Below are 17,175 nucleotides of genomic sequence, written 5' to 3' on the forward strand. Positions count from 1 at the left end.
TCCCCTCCAACCCCTCTGCCCTATCTAGAATTTGACGTTTTTAAAGTCAAATAAATATTATATCATAAAACAGTTTAAAGTTTTCTTCTTTTCATGTTTATTTATAAAACTACAAATTTCTCTCAGTAAGATTCATCTGTGTCTCACAAGTTTCAATATGATAAATTTTTGTTTCGTTTTTATTTTGTACATTTTATTAATGATTTCTCATAAATTAGAGATGTTTTTTATTTCCAAAATACTTTTCTCAGTGATTTCTCATTTTACTTCATTGTGATTAGAATATAATAATATCTAAAATTTTGATTCTTTGGTACTTAATAATTAGTATTTATCAAATACCCGTTTTCTTCAGAGTTCTAGGTTCTAATGATATAACAATGAACAAATCACCTACTTCTTTATCTATAGTATTTACATACTGTTGTGAAAGACTTTAAAATATGATACATAAATGATTTACTACTTTGTGTTTCAGTGTGGTCAGATATGATTGCAGAGAAGTCTCCTTTTATCTTGATCCCTTATGTTTATTGAGTAACCTTGTCTGATATTTTCTTAATGTCTGGGACTCTTTTCTCTTCATTAATTCTCTAAGTGATTCTAATACAATATTTCCTGTATCATAATCTTATAGTTATTGTCAGATCAGGCGAGGTGGGCAGAGACCAAAGGAGGCAGATTTAAAAAGGCTGCCGAATGAGGCTTTATTGAGATATCACTCCCAGGTGGAACTCGATCAGACCCACAGAGTGGACAGGAGAAGGGTCTGAGGAGAAACCGCATCGAAGCTTGACCAGACTGGACTTTTATGGGGCTTACAGCAGGAATGGAAGGGCTTGGGACAGGAAAAGGTGTTTTTAGGGTCCCTTGTTTCTTTGGAGTTGGTTAAGGGAGTTGGCTGAACTCCAGGATTGGCCAGGGAGTCCTGCTAATTGACAGGCGTTTCTGCTGGCACTTGATTAATGTTCCTTTCCCACGGGCTGCTTTGTTCTAAGTTGCCACCAAGTCACCACCACCGACCTAACAGTTATCTCAGTAATTCTTGATATTTTGATGCTCAGTGTTTTATATATTTGCTTTCTGGGAGCTATTAGTGCTGTCTTACAACAAAGCAACTTTTGTCTTTCAAATATTTACTTTCAAAACATAATAATGTTTTAGAATAGGACTATTACAACTTTTTAAAAAATGTTTTTCTAGTTGTAGATGGACACAATATCTTTATTTTATTTATTTTTATATGGTGATGAGGATTGAACCCAGTGCCTCACACATGCAAGACAAGCGCAATAACACTGAGCTACAGCCCTAAACCAAGACTATTACATCGTAAGGCTCTAGTTTGGAAGGATTAGATTAGTCACTTTTTTTTACTTAAGTGATATTTTCCAAACTTTTTAAACTATCAAATTTTCTTTACCATAATCTTATACACGCAATAGAAACTAGTCTTGTTATTCATCATTTTCTCTGGTATGTAAAAAGAATTGTTCTGAAGTTCAAATATTAAAGTATAGTATATGTGACTTTGTATGAATTTAAGAAATATCTATATAAATGCATATCTAATTTTGACATTTTTCTCATTTAACAAATCATTAAATATACCATCACCATCTTATCTTTATTTTCTAGACCATTTTTCTTTTCATCCAATTTTTATACTTACTTTTATATTGTGTCACATATATTTATATACTTTCTCATTTCATCTTAGAATGAAGAAGAGTTAATTGATAAATGTTTATATTGAAGTAAAGCTTATTTGCCATGCTGTATATTTTTTAGTTTTTAAAATTGGCACATAAAATTATACATATTTATGAGGTATCTTGTGATGTTTCAATGCATGTGCATATTGTGTAATGTATCTGTATTCTCAAACATTTATTTGTGGTGAGAATTCTTTTAAAAGTAGGAAACTTATTTTCAAGTTCTAGAAAATTAGTATTATATAATTATAAAAAAGGGTTTGTTATGTGCTATGATTTTTTATTGTATTAACATTCTTTGAGCCAAGTTAAAATTAATGTCACAATTAAGAAAATGATTGTTTTAATGTTTTTCAGCTGCTAATAGGTTATGAAAATGGTACTGTAGTATTCTGGGACTTGAAATCTAAAAGAGCAGAACTGAGAGTTTATTATGATGAGGTAAGTGATTTCTACTGAAATATTTGAAGTCTTGTGACTTTGTGTCATTTCTATTTTTAAACTTTGTACTGTACCAGTATTTTTTCGCTGGGAAATTACCTGGTTTTCACACTTTATTTTGTTATTTGTATAAGTTTCAACTCTGGGTTATCCTTCTGAGTAGCATTCTGCCCTGACTGCCAATTTTTAGGCCCTGTTTTAGAGTATCCTATGTACTTGGATTCATGTTACTTATGGTGAATTCCCAATTTTGTCTTATTCCTTTTCTTTCCTCTAGACTCCCATGTGTATGTCTTACTTCCTTGTCCTTAAATTCTCTAAATTCTTTAAGTTTTCCTTAGAAAACTCTTTTCTATGTTAAAAATTCAAATCAATTTGAAATTCAATATCTTTCTGTACTTGCCTTCTTAAAATAGAGATTTTGTAAATGGTAACGTTAATAAGTGACAATAAGATCTTGAAATAAATTTTATTTAACATAATTGAGGATTCGGGAAGCAAAAAACCCCTATTTATCAAGGAAGAGTATCCCAGTTGACAAACTTTTGGTTTGGAGATTGATTCCAGGTCATTAATTATTTCCTCCTTCAGAAGATACTAATAAAGACAAATTGTATTAAAAGGTGAAAAGGTAATTGCTTCTTATAGCTATGGAAGTAAATATGATCATCTATACTATTAAATTTGAAAAATGGGGGAAGGCAATAGGAGAAGATGGTAGAATAGAAGCAGGTTACAAGCTCCAGCTCTTCCGCAGTTCAGAACCACAATAGCTGGAGAGAGATGCAGCAAGTTGGGTGACTGAGATCTAGTAATAGACTGACAGACACTTGGAGAGACTCAGATTCTGGTTACTGGAATAGACAGTGAAAAAGAGTTCATCAGTTTTGAAGCTGCCAAAGACGCAAAGTTGGGAAAATTGCTTCAGAAGCAGTAGTAGAAGAGAAAATCAGAATTTAGCTGATACAGAAACTACATACCAACATGTGAAAAGGGCTCTACTTCTCTTTAACTAGTGAGTAGAGAGCTGTGGCCAAAAAGCCAGAAGGTCAAACCTAAGTTTAGAGTTTTGGGAAAGACAAATTCTTGCATCTTCATCTCCTCCGGAGATAGTGGCAAATATTGTTATGGAAGAATGCCTTTGAGGCAAGCTATCTAAATGATATACACAGTGAAATCACTGCAACAAAAGACCACCACGCCTACCACCAATCAGAGGTGAAAGCAGAGTAAAACTGGGTGCAGTCTGTTACCTGGGTGCAAGGCACTTTTCCCCCGTACCAAAATCTTCCTGAGTGTATACATACACACTCATTGCTCATGTCTGTACCGAGGAGGGTTCTATCTGCTGAGCCAAGAATGTTATAGCACCATCACCTTGGCTCAAGTAGGAGCTTCTGGGGCCATGGTAGTGCTCCTAGTACCACTTAAACTGTGCTACAAAAGGGCAAGTAGAGGGCTGTTAATAGCTTGGGCACATGGCTCTGCTTCATGTGAACACAAAAAGCAGCTCCTCAGTGCAGAGACAAATCCAGGAACTTGGCCTGTAGACATTCCAGGGATGTCCTCTCTGTGCCACCAGAGAACACACTGATGCCTGGACTGACATGGTACTAAAAATGTTGTATATGTGTTCATCAGAGCTAGGCAGGGTGAAGATGGTGAAGATAGGATTTGGATACTGGATTTCATGCAGTTTTTTGAAGAAGGATGCCAATCTGGATGTGGGAAAACTTAAATATACATTGCTGCACCACAACTCAGTGCTGATTTAAGCTACTGAGGCTTAAACATTTCTCACACCTCTCATACCTGGTGTATTCCAAATCATGAAGTCTCTAAAAGAAGTTTCTCTATCTTTAAAACCTTAACAAGGAGGGCTTTTATTATTTTTAAAGTTAGTTGGTTTTGCTGGTATTGTCTACTATTTTGGTTTCATTATATTCCCCTCATTATTTTTATTATATATTTCTAAAAAATCTTCTTTCTTGTCTTTTAAAATTAACTCGATTCATTTTCTCTACCTTTTTTCTTCTTTATCATTTTTATTCCTCTCAAGTACTTCTTGACATAAAGAGACTGATAGGCAATAACAATGGGTGACTTTAATAAAGCACTCTCACTGATAGATCATTCAGACAAAAAAATCAAAAAAATACTACAAAGTTAAATATATTTTAGGTCAAGTGCATTTAAGTCATCTACAGAATATTTTATTCAATAACAACTGAATATACTTTCTTTTCAGCTGCTCATGCAACTTCCTGCAAAGTAGATCAAATGTTAAATCACAAAATCAAGTCTTTCTAAATAAAAAAAGTTAAAATGATTTTTATGTTTTATTAAGTTAAAAAATTCTTATAATCAAACGAGAAACCCAGCATCTCAGAATCTCAAAATAGTTTTAAAATGGCAGTTTATATCTATAAGGGCCTATATAAAAAATAAGATCTTAAACAAATAACCCAATTATACTTCTCAAGGTCTTAGAAGAACATGTACAAACAAATCCCAAGAGCAGTAGAAGGGAGCAAAAATTAAAGATCAGAGCTGAAATGAACGAAATAGAAAATAACAGAACAAATTAAAGTATCAGTGGCTCCAAGAGTTGTTTGTTGGAAAGATAAACAAGGTTGACCAGCCATTAGCCAAACTAACCAAAAGAGAGAAGACCCAAATTAATAAAATAAGAGATGTAAAGGGGAATATTACAAGAGACACTGCAGAAATCCAGATGATCATTAATTACTATTTTGAAAATTTATATTCTAACAAATTAGAAAATCTAGAAGAGATGGATAAATTTCTAGACACATATTACCTACCAAAACTGAACCAATATGAAATAGAAAAGTTAAATAACAATGAGCAATAATGAGCAATGAGGTTAAGTCAGTAGTAAAAACCCACCCAACAAATAAAAGCCCAGACCAAATGGATTTAAGTAGAATTTTGCCAGAACTTTAAAGAACAACTAACACCAATGCACCTCAAAAATTATTCTGTGAAAATAGTACATGAAATTTCTCTTTAAATGCCATGGGTTTCAAAGACCTCCAGACTTATTCTCCAAAGCAGTATCACCCTGATACCCAAATCAGATAAGGACACAACAAGAAAAGAAAATTGCAGAACAAAATCCTTTATAATCATAGGTGCAAAAACCACTCTGGAAAGCAGAATGGAGATTTCTTTTTTTTTTTTTTTTTTTTTTTTTTTTAGGGAGAGAGAGAGAGAGAGAGAGAGAGAGAGAGAGAGAGAGAGAGAGAGAGAGAGAGAGAGAGAGAATTTTTTAATATTTATTTTTCAGTTCTTGGCAGACACAACATCTTTGTATGTGGTGCTGAGGATCGAACCCGGGCCGCACGCATGCCAGGCGAGTGCGCTACCGCTTGAGCCACATCCCCAGCTCAGAATGGAGATTTCTTAGAAAACTTGGAATGGAACCACCATTTGACCCAGTTATCCCATTCCTCAGTTAATATCCAAAGGACTTAAAATCAGCATACTACAGTGACTCACAGATGTCAATATTTATAGCAGCTCTATTCACAATAGCTAAACTATGGAACCAACCTAGATGCTCTTCAACAGATGAATGGGCAAAGAAAATGTGGTATATATACTCATTAGAATATTACTTAGCCTGAAAGAAGAATGAAATTATGACATTTGCCAGTAAATGGATGGAGTTGGAGAGTATCATGCTAAGTGAAATAAGCCAATCCCTCAAAAAACAAAGGAAAAATGTTTTCTCTGATATTCAGATGCTGATCCATAATGGGAAACAAGGGACTAGGGAAGAATGGAGGAACTTTGGACTGGGCAGAAGGGACTGAGGGGAGGGGAAGAGAAGGGAGAGAGAGTATGGGCAAGGGAAGGATGGTGAAATGAGATGGACATTATTACCCTATGCACATGTATTATTGCATGAATGGTGTGACTCTGCATTGTGTACAACCACAGAAATGAGAAATTGTGCTCTATTTATGTACAATGAGTTGAAATGCATTCGGCTGTCATGTATGACTAATTAGAACACATGAAAAATTTAAAATCATTTATAAAATATTTGCAAACAATTCAACAAAAAATCTAAAAGATCATATACCATGATAACCATAGTTTCATTCTAAGGATGCAAGGATAGTTCAATATATGCAAATCAATAAACATAATACACCACATAAACAGAACCAAGAACAAGTATCACATGACCATCTCAATAGATAATAGAATAAGCCTTCTTTAAAATTCCACAACCCTTCATAATAAAAACCTTGAATAAATTAGGAGTATAAGGAACTTACCTCAACAGTAAAAACTATGTATGACAAACCCAAAGCTGTGACATCATGCTGAATGAGGGAAAACTGAAAACATTTCATCTAATATAAGGAATTAGACAAGACTATTTATTCTCACCACCTCCATTTAATATGATATTTGAAATTTAAGTCAGAACAAGTAGGCAAGAGAAGGAAATAAAAGGGATACAAATAGGAAAATATGAAGAATTACCCCTATTTGCAGAACAGATGATTCTATGTTTAGGAGACCTTAACAGATCTCCCAGGAGACTTTTAGAGATAATAAATTTGTCAAAGTAGCAATACAGATTCAATATACAAAAATCAGTACCTTTTCTGTATACCAAAATGAATGTACCAAGAAAGAAATCAGGAAAAGGATTCCATTCACAATAGATTCAAAAAGAAAAAGTAAAATACCTAGTCATAAATTTAACCAAGCAGGTAAACGACCTCCACAAGGAAAACTATGAAATACTGAAAAAGAAATGTAAGGAGATATAAAAGATGAAAATTCCTCCCATGTTCATTGACAATCCAAATTATTGTTAAAAGACCATGTTACCAAAAGTGACCTACAGATTCAATACAATCCCCACAAAAATACTAATAATATTCTTTACACATAATTACATATAGAAATTCATATAGAAGAACAAACTATCTGGAGCCATTACAATACCCAATTTTTAAAATTTTTGGTTAGTTATATATGACAGTAAAATGCACTTTGACATATCATATATAAATGGACTATAACTTGTCATTATTCTGGTTATACATGATGTAGAATCATACAGGTTGTGTAATCATATATGCACATAATGTAATAATGTCAGATTCATTCTATTATCCTTCCTACCCTCCTAGCCCCTTCCCTTCTTTCCTCCTCTCTGCCTAACCCAAAGTAACTCTGTTATTCCTAGCTACTCCTGCTCCATTGTGAATTAGCATCAATATACCAAAGAAAACATTTGGGCTTTAGGTTTGGGTGATTGGCTTATTTCACTTAGCATGTTAGTCTCCAGCTTCATCATGTACTGGCAAATGACAAAATTTCATTCTTATTTAAGGCTGAATAATATTCTACTGTGAATATATACCACATTTTCTTTATCAATTCATCTGTTGAAAGGCTTCTTGGTTGGTTCCATAGTTTAACTATTGTGAATTGAGCTGCTGTAAATATTCATGTGGCTGAGACACTGTAGTATACTGATTTTAAGTCATTTGGGTATAAGTGGAGGCGTGGGAGCTGGGTCAAATGGTGGTTCCATTCCAAGTTTTCTGAAGAATCTCCATACTGCTTTCCAGAGTGGTTGCACCAATTTTCATTCCAATCAGCAATGTATGACCGTACCCTTTCCCCCACATCCTTGCCAACATTTGTTGTTTCTCATATTCTTGGTAATTGTCATTTTGACTGAAATGAGATGAAATCTTAGAGTAGTTTTGATTTGCATTTCTCTAATTGCTAGAGATGATGAACATTTTTCATATGTTTATTGATTAATTGTATTTCTTCTGTAAAATATCTGATCAGTTCCTTAGCCCTCTTATCAAGTAGATTATTTGGGTTTTTTTGGTGTTAAGTTTTTTGAGTTCTTTATGTATTCTGGAGATTAATGCTCTATCTGAGGTACATGTGGTAAAGATTCTCTCCCATTCTGGAGGCTCTTTCTTCATGTTATTGATTGTTTTCCTTTGCTGAGAAGAAGCTTTTTAGTTTGATTCTATTCCATTTATTTTTCTTCTTGCACATTAAGAGTCTTGTTAAGGAAGTCAGATCCTAAGCTGACAATAATAAAGATTTGGCCTACTTTTTCTTCTATTAGGTGCAGGGTATCTATTCTAGTGCTTGAGTCCTTGATCCATTTCAATTTGAGATTTGTGCAGGATGAGATATAGGGGTTTAATTTCATTTTGTTACATATGGATTTCCAGTTTTCCCAGCAGCATTTGTTGAATGAATAGGCTATCTTTTCTCCAATGAATGTCTTTGGCTCCCTTGTCTAGTATGAGATAACTATATTCTTAAAAAATGGAAAGAAAGCATGTCTTTCTGGATAGGCAGAATTAATATTGTGAAAATGACCATACTATCAAAAGCATTATTCAGCTTTAATGCAATTCCTATTAAAACACCAATGACATTCTTCATAGTACTAGAAAAAGCAATAATGAAATTCATTTGCAAAAATAAGAGACCCAGAATAGCCAGTGAAATCTTATCAAGAAGAGTGAAGCAGGAGGCATTACAATACCAGACCTTAAACTATAATATAGAGCCATAGTAACAAAACTCATATGGTATTGGCATCAAAAAGACATATAGACCAATGATACAGAATAGAAGACACAGAAACAAATACACATAAATACAGTTATCTCATACTAGACAAAGAGGATACCCAATTTCAAATCATTCTAATGAGCCATACTAAAACCCAGCATGGTCCTGGTGTAAAAACAGACATGTGGGCCCATGAAATAGAGTAGAAGACACAGAGACAAACTCACACAGCTATAGTCACCTGATTCTTCAGAAAGGTGTCAAAACCTTGTTGGAGAAAAGAAACCCTCTTTGACAAATGGATCTTGAAAAACTGGCTAACTGTATTTAGAATGAGACTTGATCCCTATATCTTACTCTGTACAAAAGTCAACTCAGGATAGATGAAAGACCTAGTAATTATACCAGAAGCTTTGAAACTACTAGAAGAAAACTTAGCAGAAACACTTCATATAAGCACAAACAATGACTACCTAAATAGTAAATCCTCCAGTTGAGTAAATAATAATAATCAGTAAATGGAAAGGCATTAAATTAATAAAAAACTGCTGCACAGCCAAGGAAACAATGATAAGAGTCAGCCTACAGAATGGGAAATATCTTTTCCAGAAAATCCTCTTTTGACAGAGGATTAAGATTCAGAATAATATAAAGAACTAAAAATATTCAAATCCCACCCCAAAAAAGAAAAAAAATTAATGAATGGGTAAATGAAATGAATAGATACTTAAAAGAAGTACAAATGGGCAGGAATTTTTAAAAAATTGTTCAACATTTTTAGCCATCAGGAAAATGCAAATCAAGACTACACTGAGACACCACAGCACTCTAATCAGAATGACAATCATCAAGAACACAAATAACAATAAATGCTGTTGAGGTTAATGAGAAAAAGAAACACTTATACACTGTTGGTGGAGATGTAAATTACTACCAGGTATTATGGAAATCAGCTTGGAGGCTCCTCAAAAAAACTAAAAACAGAACTACCAGTGATCCACCTATACTACTCCTTGGTATTTACCCCAAAGAATTAAAATCAGTATACTTTAGTGCTATACCCATGTTTATCACAGCACAATTAACAATGCCAAAGTTATAGAACAAGCCTAGGTGTCTATCAACAGATGAATGGATAAAAAAATGTTTTATAAATACATAATGTAATTTTATTTAGTTGTGAAGAAAAATAAAATTATATCAATGCAGGAAAAAGGAACTGGAGAGCATCTTGTTAAGTGAAATAAGCTAGACTCATATTTTTTATGTGAAATCTTGAAAAAAGAAAGAAGAAAGGACATCATGAATGAAAAAGAGAGACTATTGCTGTAGAGGCAGGAGATCAGCGGTAGAGAAGGGGAGTGTAAGGGGAAGTATTGGGGAATGAATTTGATAACTATGTTATAAGCATGTGTAAATATGCCATGATGAAACCCACTATTCTTCATAATTAATATGCAACAATTTTTTAAAAGTAATTTTACAAAAGAATTTTTAAATTAGTGTTAGTATTGCCTAAGTTAGTAGAGTACAATAATATTAATTTACCTAGAAATTAAGTTATTGATTTATATATATATATATATATATATATATATCAATAAATCTATCATTTGTTTCATACATACTTTTATGTCCTGTAATTTTAATAAGACAGACATAAACTTTATCTTATTGCATAACTTCTGAAGTTTTCTTCAGCTTTTACCTCTGATATTTATAAGCCATCCTTTTAAAATTTTTTTTTATTTATAAAAATAGAATGTATTTTGGTGAATTATACAACATAGAATATAACTTATTCTATTTAAGATCCCAGATTGTGGTTATACATGATGCAGATTTTCCCTGGTCATGTATTTAGACACAAGGCCAGAAAAGTTATGTCCTATTAATTCTACTGTCTTTCCTGTCCCCCTCTTCCCCATCCCATGTGTTCATTTCTTTTGTCCAATCAAATGGATTTCTATTCTTCCCCTACCCAACCTCCCTTGTTTTGGGGTAGTATCCACAAGTCAGAGAGAATAATTGGCCTTTGTTTTTTTGGGAATGGCTTATTTCACTTAGCATGAAATAAGTTGCATACATTTACCAGCAAATGCCATTATTTCATTCTTCTTTATGGCTGAGCAATATCTCATTGTATACATGTACATTTTCTTTATCCATTCATCCTTTGAAGGACACCTAGATTGTTTCCATGGATTGACTATTGTGAGTGTGCTGCTATAAACATGGATGTCGCTGCATCACTGTAGAATGCTATTTTTAAGTCTTTTGTGTATAGACCAAGGAGCTGGATAACTGGGTCAAATGGTAGTTCCATTTCAGTTTTTCTAAGGAAACTTAATACTGCTTTCCAGAGTGGTTGCACCAATTTTCTGTCCCACCAACAATATATGAGAATACCTTTCTTCTCATATTCTCACCAATATTTATTGTTACTTGTATTTATAATTGCCATTTTAACTGAAGTGAGATGGAATCTTGGTGTAGTATTAATTTGTATTACTCTAATTGCAGAGATGTTGAACATTTTTTCTTATATTTTTTTACCATTTGTATTTCTTCTTCTGTGAAGCATCTGTTCAGCTCCTTTGCGCTTTTATTGATTGGGTTATTTATTTTTCTGGTGTTAAGTTTTTTAGTTCTTTGAAAGTCCTGGAAATTAATACCTTATGTGAGGGTACCGGTGGTAAAGATATTTTACCATTCTGCAGGATCTCTGTTCACATTCTTGATTGTTTCCTTTGCTGTAAAGAAGCTTTTGAGTTTAATACCATCCCATTTATTGATTTTTTTATTTTACTTCTTGAGCTTTAGGAGTCTTGTTGAAGAATTTGTTTCCCAAGCCAATAGGTTGGAGAGTTGGGCCTACTTTTCTTCTAATGTGGGTCTCTGGTCTAATACCCAGGTTCTTTTTTTTTTTAAAGAGAGAGTGAGAGGGAGGGAATTTTAATATTTATTTTTTAGTTATCGGCGGACACAACATCTTTGTTTGTATGTGGTGCTGAGGATCGAACCTGGGCCGGCCGCACGCATGCCAGGCCAGTGCGCTACCGCTTGAGCCACATCCCCAGCCCAATACCCAGGTTCTTGATCCACTTATAGTTGAGTTTTCTGCAGGGTGAGATATATGGATTCAATTTTATTCTATTAAACATGGACTTCCAGTTTACCCAGCACCCTTTGTTGAAGAAGTTATCTTTTCTCCAATGTCTAGGCTGAGATAACTGTATTTATGTGTCTTCTATTCTTTTCCTTTGTTCTTCATGTCTGTTTTTGTGCCAATACCATGCTGTTTTAGTTACTATAGCTCAGTAGTATAATTTAAGGTCTGGTATTGTGATGCCTCCTCCATCAGTTTTTGCGCTAAGGATTGCTTTGGCTATTCTGGGTTTCTTATTTTTCCAAATGAATTTTATGATTGTTTTTCCATTTCTGTGTAGAATGTCATTGGAATTTTACTAGGAATTACATGAAATCTGCATAGTGCTTTGGTAATATGGCCATTTTGATAATATTAATGTGGCTTATCTAGTAACATGGGAGATTTTCCATTTTCTGAGGTCTTTCTTCAACTTGTTTCTTTAGTTTTCTTTCATTTTCATTATAGATGTCTTTCTCTTCTTTTGTCAGAATGACTCTCAAATATTTTATTTATTTTTTTGAGGCTATTGTGAATGGGATAGTTTTCCTGATTTCTCTTTCAGCTGATATATCTTTGGTACATAGAAATGTAATTCATTTATTGGTGTAGATTTTAAACCCTGCTACTTTGTTCAATTCATTTATGAGTTCTAGGAGCTTTCTGGTAGAGTTTTTTGGAACTTTTAAATACAGAATCATGTGATGGGCAAGTAGGAATAGTTTGATTTCTTCTTTTCCTATTCATATCCATTTAATTTCTTTCTTTTGACTGATTGCTCTGGCTACGGTTTCAAGGACTATGTTGAATAGGAGTGGTGAAAGAGGGCATCCCTGTCTTGTTCCAGTTTTTGAGTAGGAATGCTTTGAGGTTTTCTCCATTTGGAATGATGTTAGCCTTGGGTTTAAGATATATAGCTTATACAATAGTTTTTCTAGTGTTTTGAGCATACATGGATGCTGGATTTTGTTGAAGGCTTTTTTTTTGCATCTATTGAGATAATCATGTGATTCTTGTCTTCAAGTCTATTAAAACTTGCATCCCTGGAATGAACCCCACTTGATTATGGTACACTGTCTTTTAAATTTGTTTTTGTATGCAATTTTTGCTACTGTTTTATTGAGAAATTTTTACATCAGAATTAATTAGGGATATCGGTCCAAAGTTTTCTTTCCTTGATGTGTCTTTGTCTGGTTTTGGTATCAGGGTGATAATCAGGGTTGGATGAGTTTGGAAGGGTTCTCTCTGTTTCGACTCCATTGAATAATTTGAGGGGGATTGGTGTAAGTTCTTCTTTGAAAGTCTTACAGAATTTGGCTGAGAATTAATCTGGTCCTGGGCTTTCCTTGGTTGGTAGGCTTCTGATAGCATTTTCAATTTCATTGCTTGAAATTGATCTGTTTGGGGCTGGGGTTGTAGCTCAGTGGTAGAGTGCTCACCTAGCATGTTCGAGGCGCTAGGTTCTATCCTCAGCACCACATTAAAAATGAATAAATAAATAAAATCAAAGTATTGTGTCTAACTACAACTAAAAAAATATATTTTAAAAAATTATCTGTTAAATTTTTCTATGTCCCCTTGATTCAATTTGGGTAGTTCATATGTTCCTAGAAATTTGTCAGTGTCTTCAAGATTTTCTATTGTATTGGAGCATAGATTTTGAATGTAACTTCTGATTATCATTTATATTTCAGTGATGTTTATGGTGATATTTCCTTTTTCATCACTAATTTTAGTAATTTGGGTTCTCTCTGTTACTTTTTAAAAGTTTTAGCAATCTTGTTTATTTTTTAAAAGAATCAACTTTTTATTTCAACAATTTTTTGACTTTTAAAATTTTTTCAATTTCAGCTCTGATTTTTATTATTTCCTGTCTTATACTACTTTGGGTGCTGGTTTATTCTTCTATTTATAGGGCTTTGAGATATAAAGTTAGGTTATTTATTTGGTGATTTTGGGTTCTTTTAGTGAATGAGCACAATGCAATGAACTTTCCTCTTAGAACTGCCTTCATAGTGTCCCAGAGATTTTGATACGTTGTTTTGCCATTCTCATTTACCTCTAAGTATTTTTTATTTTATCCCTGATTTCTTCAGCTCTCCATTGGTCATTCAAGAGTTTATTATTTAGTCTACAGGTGTAAGTGTAGCTTCTATTTTTTAATTTTATCATTAATTTCTAATTTCATTCCATTATGATCTGATAGAATGCAAGGTATTATCTCTATTTTTTTTTTTTTTTGTATTTGCTAAGAGTTGCTTTGTGGACCAAGTTATAGTCTATTTTAGAGAATGTTCCATGTGCTGCTGAAAGGAAAGTGTATTCATTCATTGATGGATGAAATATTCTATATGTCTGTTTAGTCTAAATTATTAATTATACTTTTTAGTTTTATGGCTTCTTTTTTTAGTTTTTCATGTGAATATCTATTGATTGGTGAGAGAGGTGTGTTGAAGTCACCCAGTATTATTGTTTTGTGATCTATTTGATTCTTGGATTTTTGAAGGGTTTGTTTTATGTATGTAGATGCTTAATTGTTTGGAGAATAAATATTCATGATTGTTACATCTTGTTAATGTGTAGTTCCCTAAAGCAGTATGAAATTGCCTTCTTTGTCCCTTCTGATTAATTTTGACCTGAAGTCCACTTGTTCATATATGAGGATAGAAATCCATACTTGTTTGCAAGTGTGATGTGAGTATGATGTTTTTTCCCTGCCAAGGTCTCGGCTTGGCACAGAATCACGAGCCACCACACACCTTGTAGATTCAAACAGCAATCCTTTATTCCCGAACTCACACCGGCCTTCTACAAACACGTTGTGGTCCAATCTCCAATATGCCACCGCCCCAAAAACCTACTCCACAAGGCTTTTTTCCAAATCCCATTTGAATCTCACGAGAACTCAACAGAACAAGCAGCAGGAACACCCTAATCCCAGCAGCAATAATCTTCAACCTCCAACTTCCCTAAAACCCCTATTGTCTTAAACTGGGAACGCCCTAAACTTGTCTTAAACCGGGAACGCCTTAAACTCAAGGAGTGGGAAACTTCCTCAAACCTGATCAGCTCTAAACCCGGATCCGACCTGGTCTTTGAGCAAGGTCACCTTACTAAAGCATACATGCAATGTCCCATTGAATGTCCTCTAAGCAGCATGAGGTATGCTGGCAAGGAAATCTCAATGCATCATTCCTGCTTGTCAATGGCCCTCAGCATTTCCCATCCTTTCACCTTCTGTCTATAGATGTGTTTGGCTATGAGGTGAGTCTCTTGGAAGAGCATAGTGTTGAGTTTTGTTTTTTAATCTAGTCTGCCAGTCTATGTCTTTTGATTGATGTGTTCAGGCCATTTACATTTAATATTATTATTGAGAAATTATTCTTATTCCCTGTCATTTTGAATTCTTACTGGTTTTTAATTTGAAATAGCTTCTTTTTTTGGTTGACTATACTTCTAGTATAGTTACTCTTTTCTGGATTTCATTTTTATTTTTGATTTCTTCTTCATGAAATATTTTGTTGAGAATGTTTTGTAGTGCAAGCTTTCTGATTGTAAATTCTTTTAACTTTTGTTTACCATGTAAGGTTTTTATTTCAATGTCAAATCTGAAGCTTAGTTTGCAGGGTATGTTATTCTTGGTTGATATCCATTTTCTTTCAGCGCTTGGCATATATTATTCCATGACCTCCTTGCTTTAAGTGTCTAGGTTGAAAAATCAACAGAGAACTGAATTCGTTTTCCCCTGAATGTCACTTGAGTTTTCTATCTGACAACCTTTAGAATTCTATCCTTATTCTCTATATTAGGCATTTTCAAAATAATGTGCCTTAGTGTGGGTCTGTTGTGATTTTGTATGTTTGGGGTCCTGTAAACTTCCAGTATTTGATTTTCCATTTCATTCTTAAGGTTTGGGAAATTTTCAGACATTATTTCATTGAAAAGATTATGCATTCATTTGGTTTGTATCTCTGTGACTTTGTGTATTCCAATAAATTTTGAAGTTTGGGCTTTTCATGTTATCCCACATTGTTTGGAAATTCTGTTCATGATCTTTTTAACATTTTTCCTGCATGCTCAACTTTATTTCAGATATATATTTTGTCTTCACTGCCTAAGACTCTGTCTTCCAGGTGGTCTACTGTGCCAGTGATAGTTTACAATGAGTTTTTTATTTGATTTTTTGATTCCTTCATTTTGTGCATTTCTGTTTGTTTTCTTCAGAATCTCTTTATTGAAATTATCTTTGTTCCCTGTAATTGCTCCCTTACATCATCCTTTACCTTGCATATCAGTTTAACTATGTACATTCTAAATTCCTTCTCTGACATTTATTCACTGTGGTGTCAATGGATTCTGTTTTTGATGTATTTTGGTTTGTTGGAGGCAATTTATACCCTTGCATTTTTGTGTTGTTTGTATGTCTACCCATCTAACAGTTGATTTTGAAGCATTAGGGTTTCTGCCTTGTGGAATTATAGTGTCCCTGAGGGTTTCCTGTATCTTGCAGTTTAGGGGGAGACAGACAGTAACAACAACCAGTGAAAATGATTTACAGCATTAAATCAAATAGCTCAATGTTACAATACTGAGAAATGTTGTTGTTACAATACTGAGAAATTATATGATCAGTTATTACCCACGATGAAATCAGTTTACACAAGGGTTTACAATTTCATGTGGGGACCAAGGGTATAATAGAAGTGTTGAAGTATGTAATGATTATGAGGGAATAAAAACAAAAATAGAGGTAAAAAAATTAAAGAGTGGAAGAGAGAACATTAGAGGTTACCTGTTAGTGGAGGAAAGAAGAGAAACAATTGAAGGAAATGGATAAGTGAGAGAGAAAAAATAATGAAAATTAAAATAAAATAAATGAAGTATATCTAATGCTATCAACTTTTGTAGTCATTTTGACTTTATCTTTATATTGCCTCATTTATTTCCTGTTTTCTCATTTTCACATCCAATGTCCTAGTCTATGTTGTTATTTTTTTTCTGGATAAAACTAATCATCTTTCTTTTGATATCTTACCTTTTCAGTATATCCTTCTCTAATAAGATTAACATTTTAAAGAATAGTAAAATCATGCAATTCTCTACCTCAGAACCTTTAAGTGATTCCCTTTACAATGAATTCTGTGTTACTTGACATGAGAGTTTGGGCTAGAGTGCTTTTCCATTTAATTTACTATATCCTTCTACACTCATCATATTTCAGACATGTCACTTTCTATCTCCTAACATACCATATTTCTTATCTCCAAG

The 17,175-nt window shown here is 33.6% G+C and overlaps 1 protein-coding gene across 1 annotated transcript in view; it reads left to right on the forward strand.

The window, feature by feature from the left end:
- Stxbp5l (syntaxin binding protein 5L) overlaps positions 1 to 17,175 on the forward strand; it is a 326,221-nt gene that overhangs the window by 115,351 nt on the left and 193,695 nt on the right. Inside the window, exon 8 of the mRNA XM_026395287.2 lies at positions 2,073 to 2,156. Coding sequence (XP_026251072.1) covers positions 2,073 to 2,156 — 84 coding nt within the window. The remainder of the gene's footprint in view (positions 1 to 2,072; positions 2,157 to 17,175) is intronic.

This window comes from Urocitellus parryii, chromosome 2 (assembly GCF_045843805.1).
Source record: "Urocitellus parryii isolate mUroPar1 chromosome 2, mUroPar1.hap1, whole genome shotgun sequence".
In the NCBI taxonomy this organism is placed as follows: domain Eukaryota; kingdom Metazoa; phylum Chordata; class Mammalia; order Rodentia; family Sciuridae; genus Urocitellus; species Urocitellus parryii.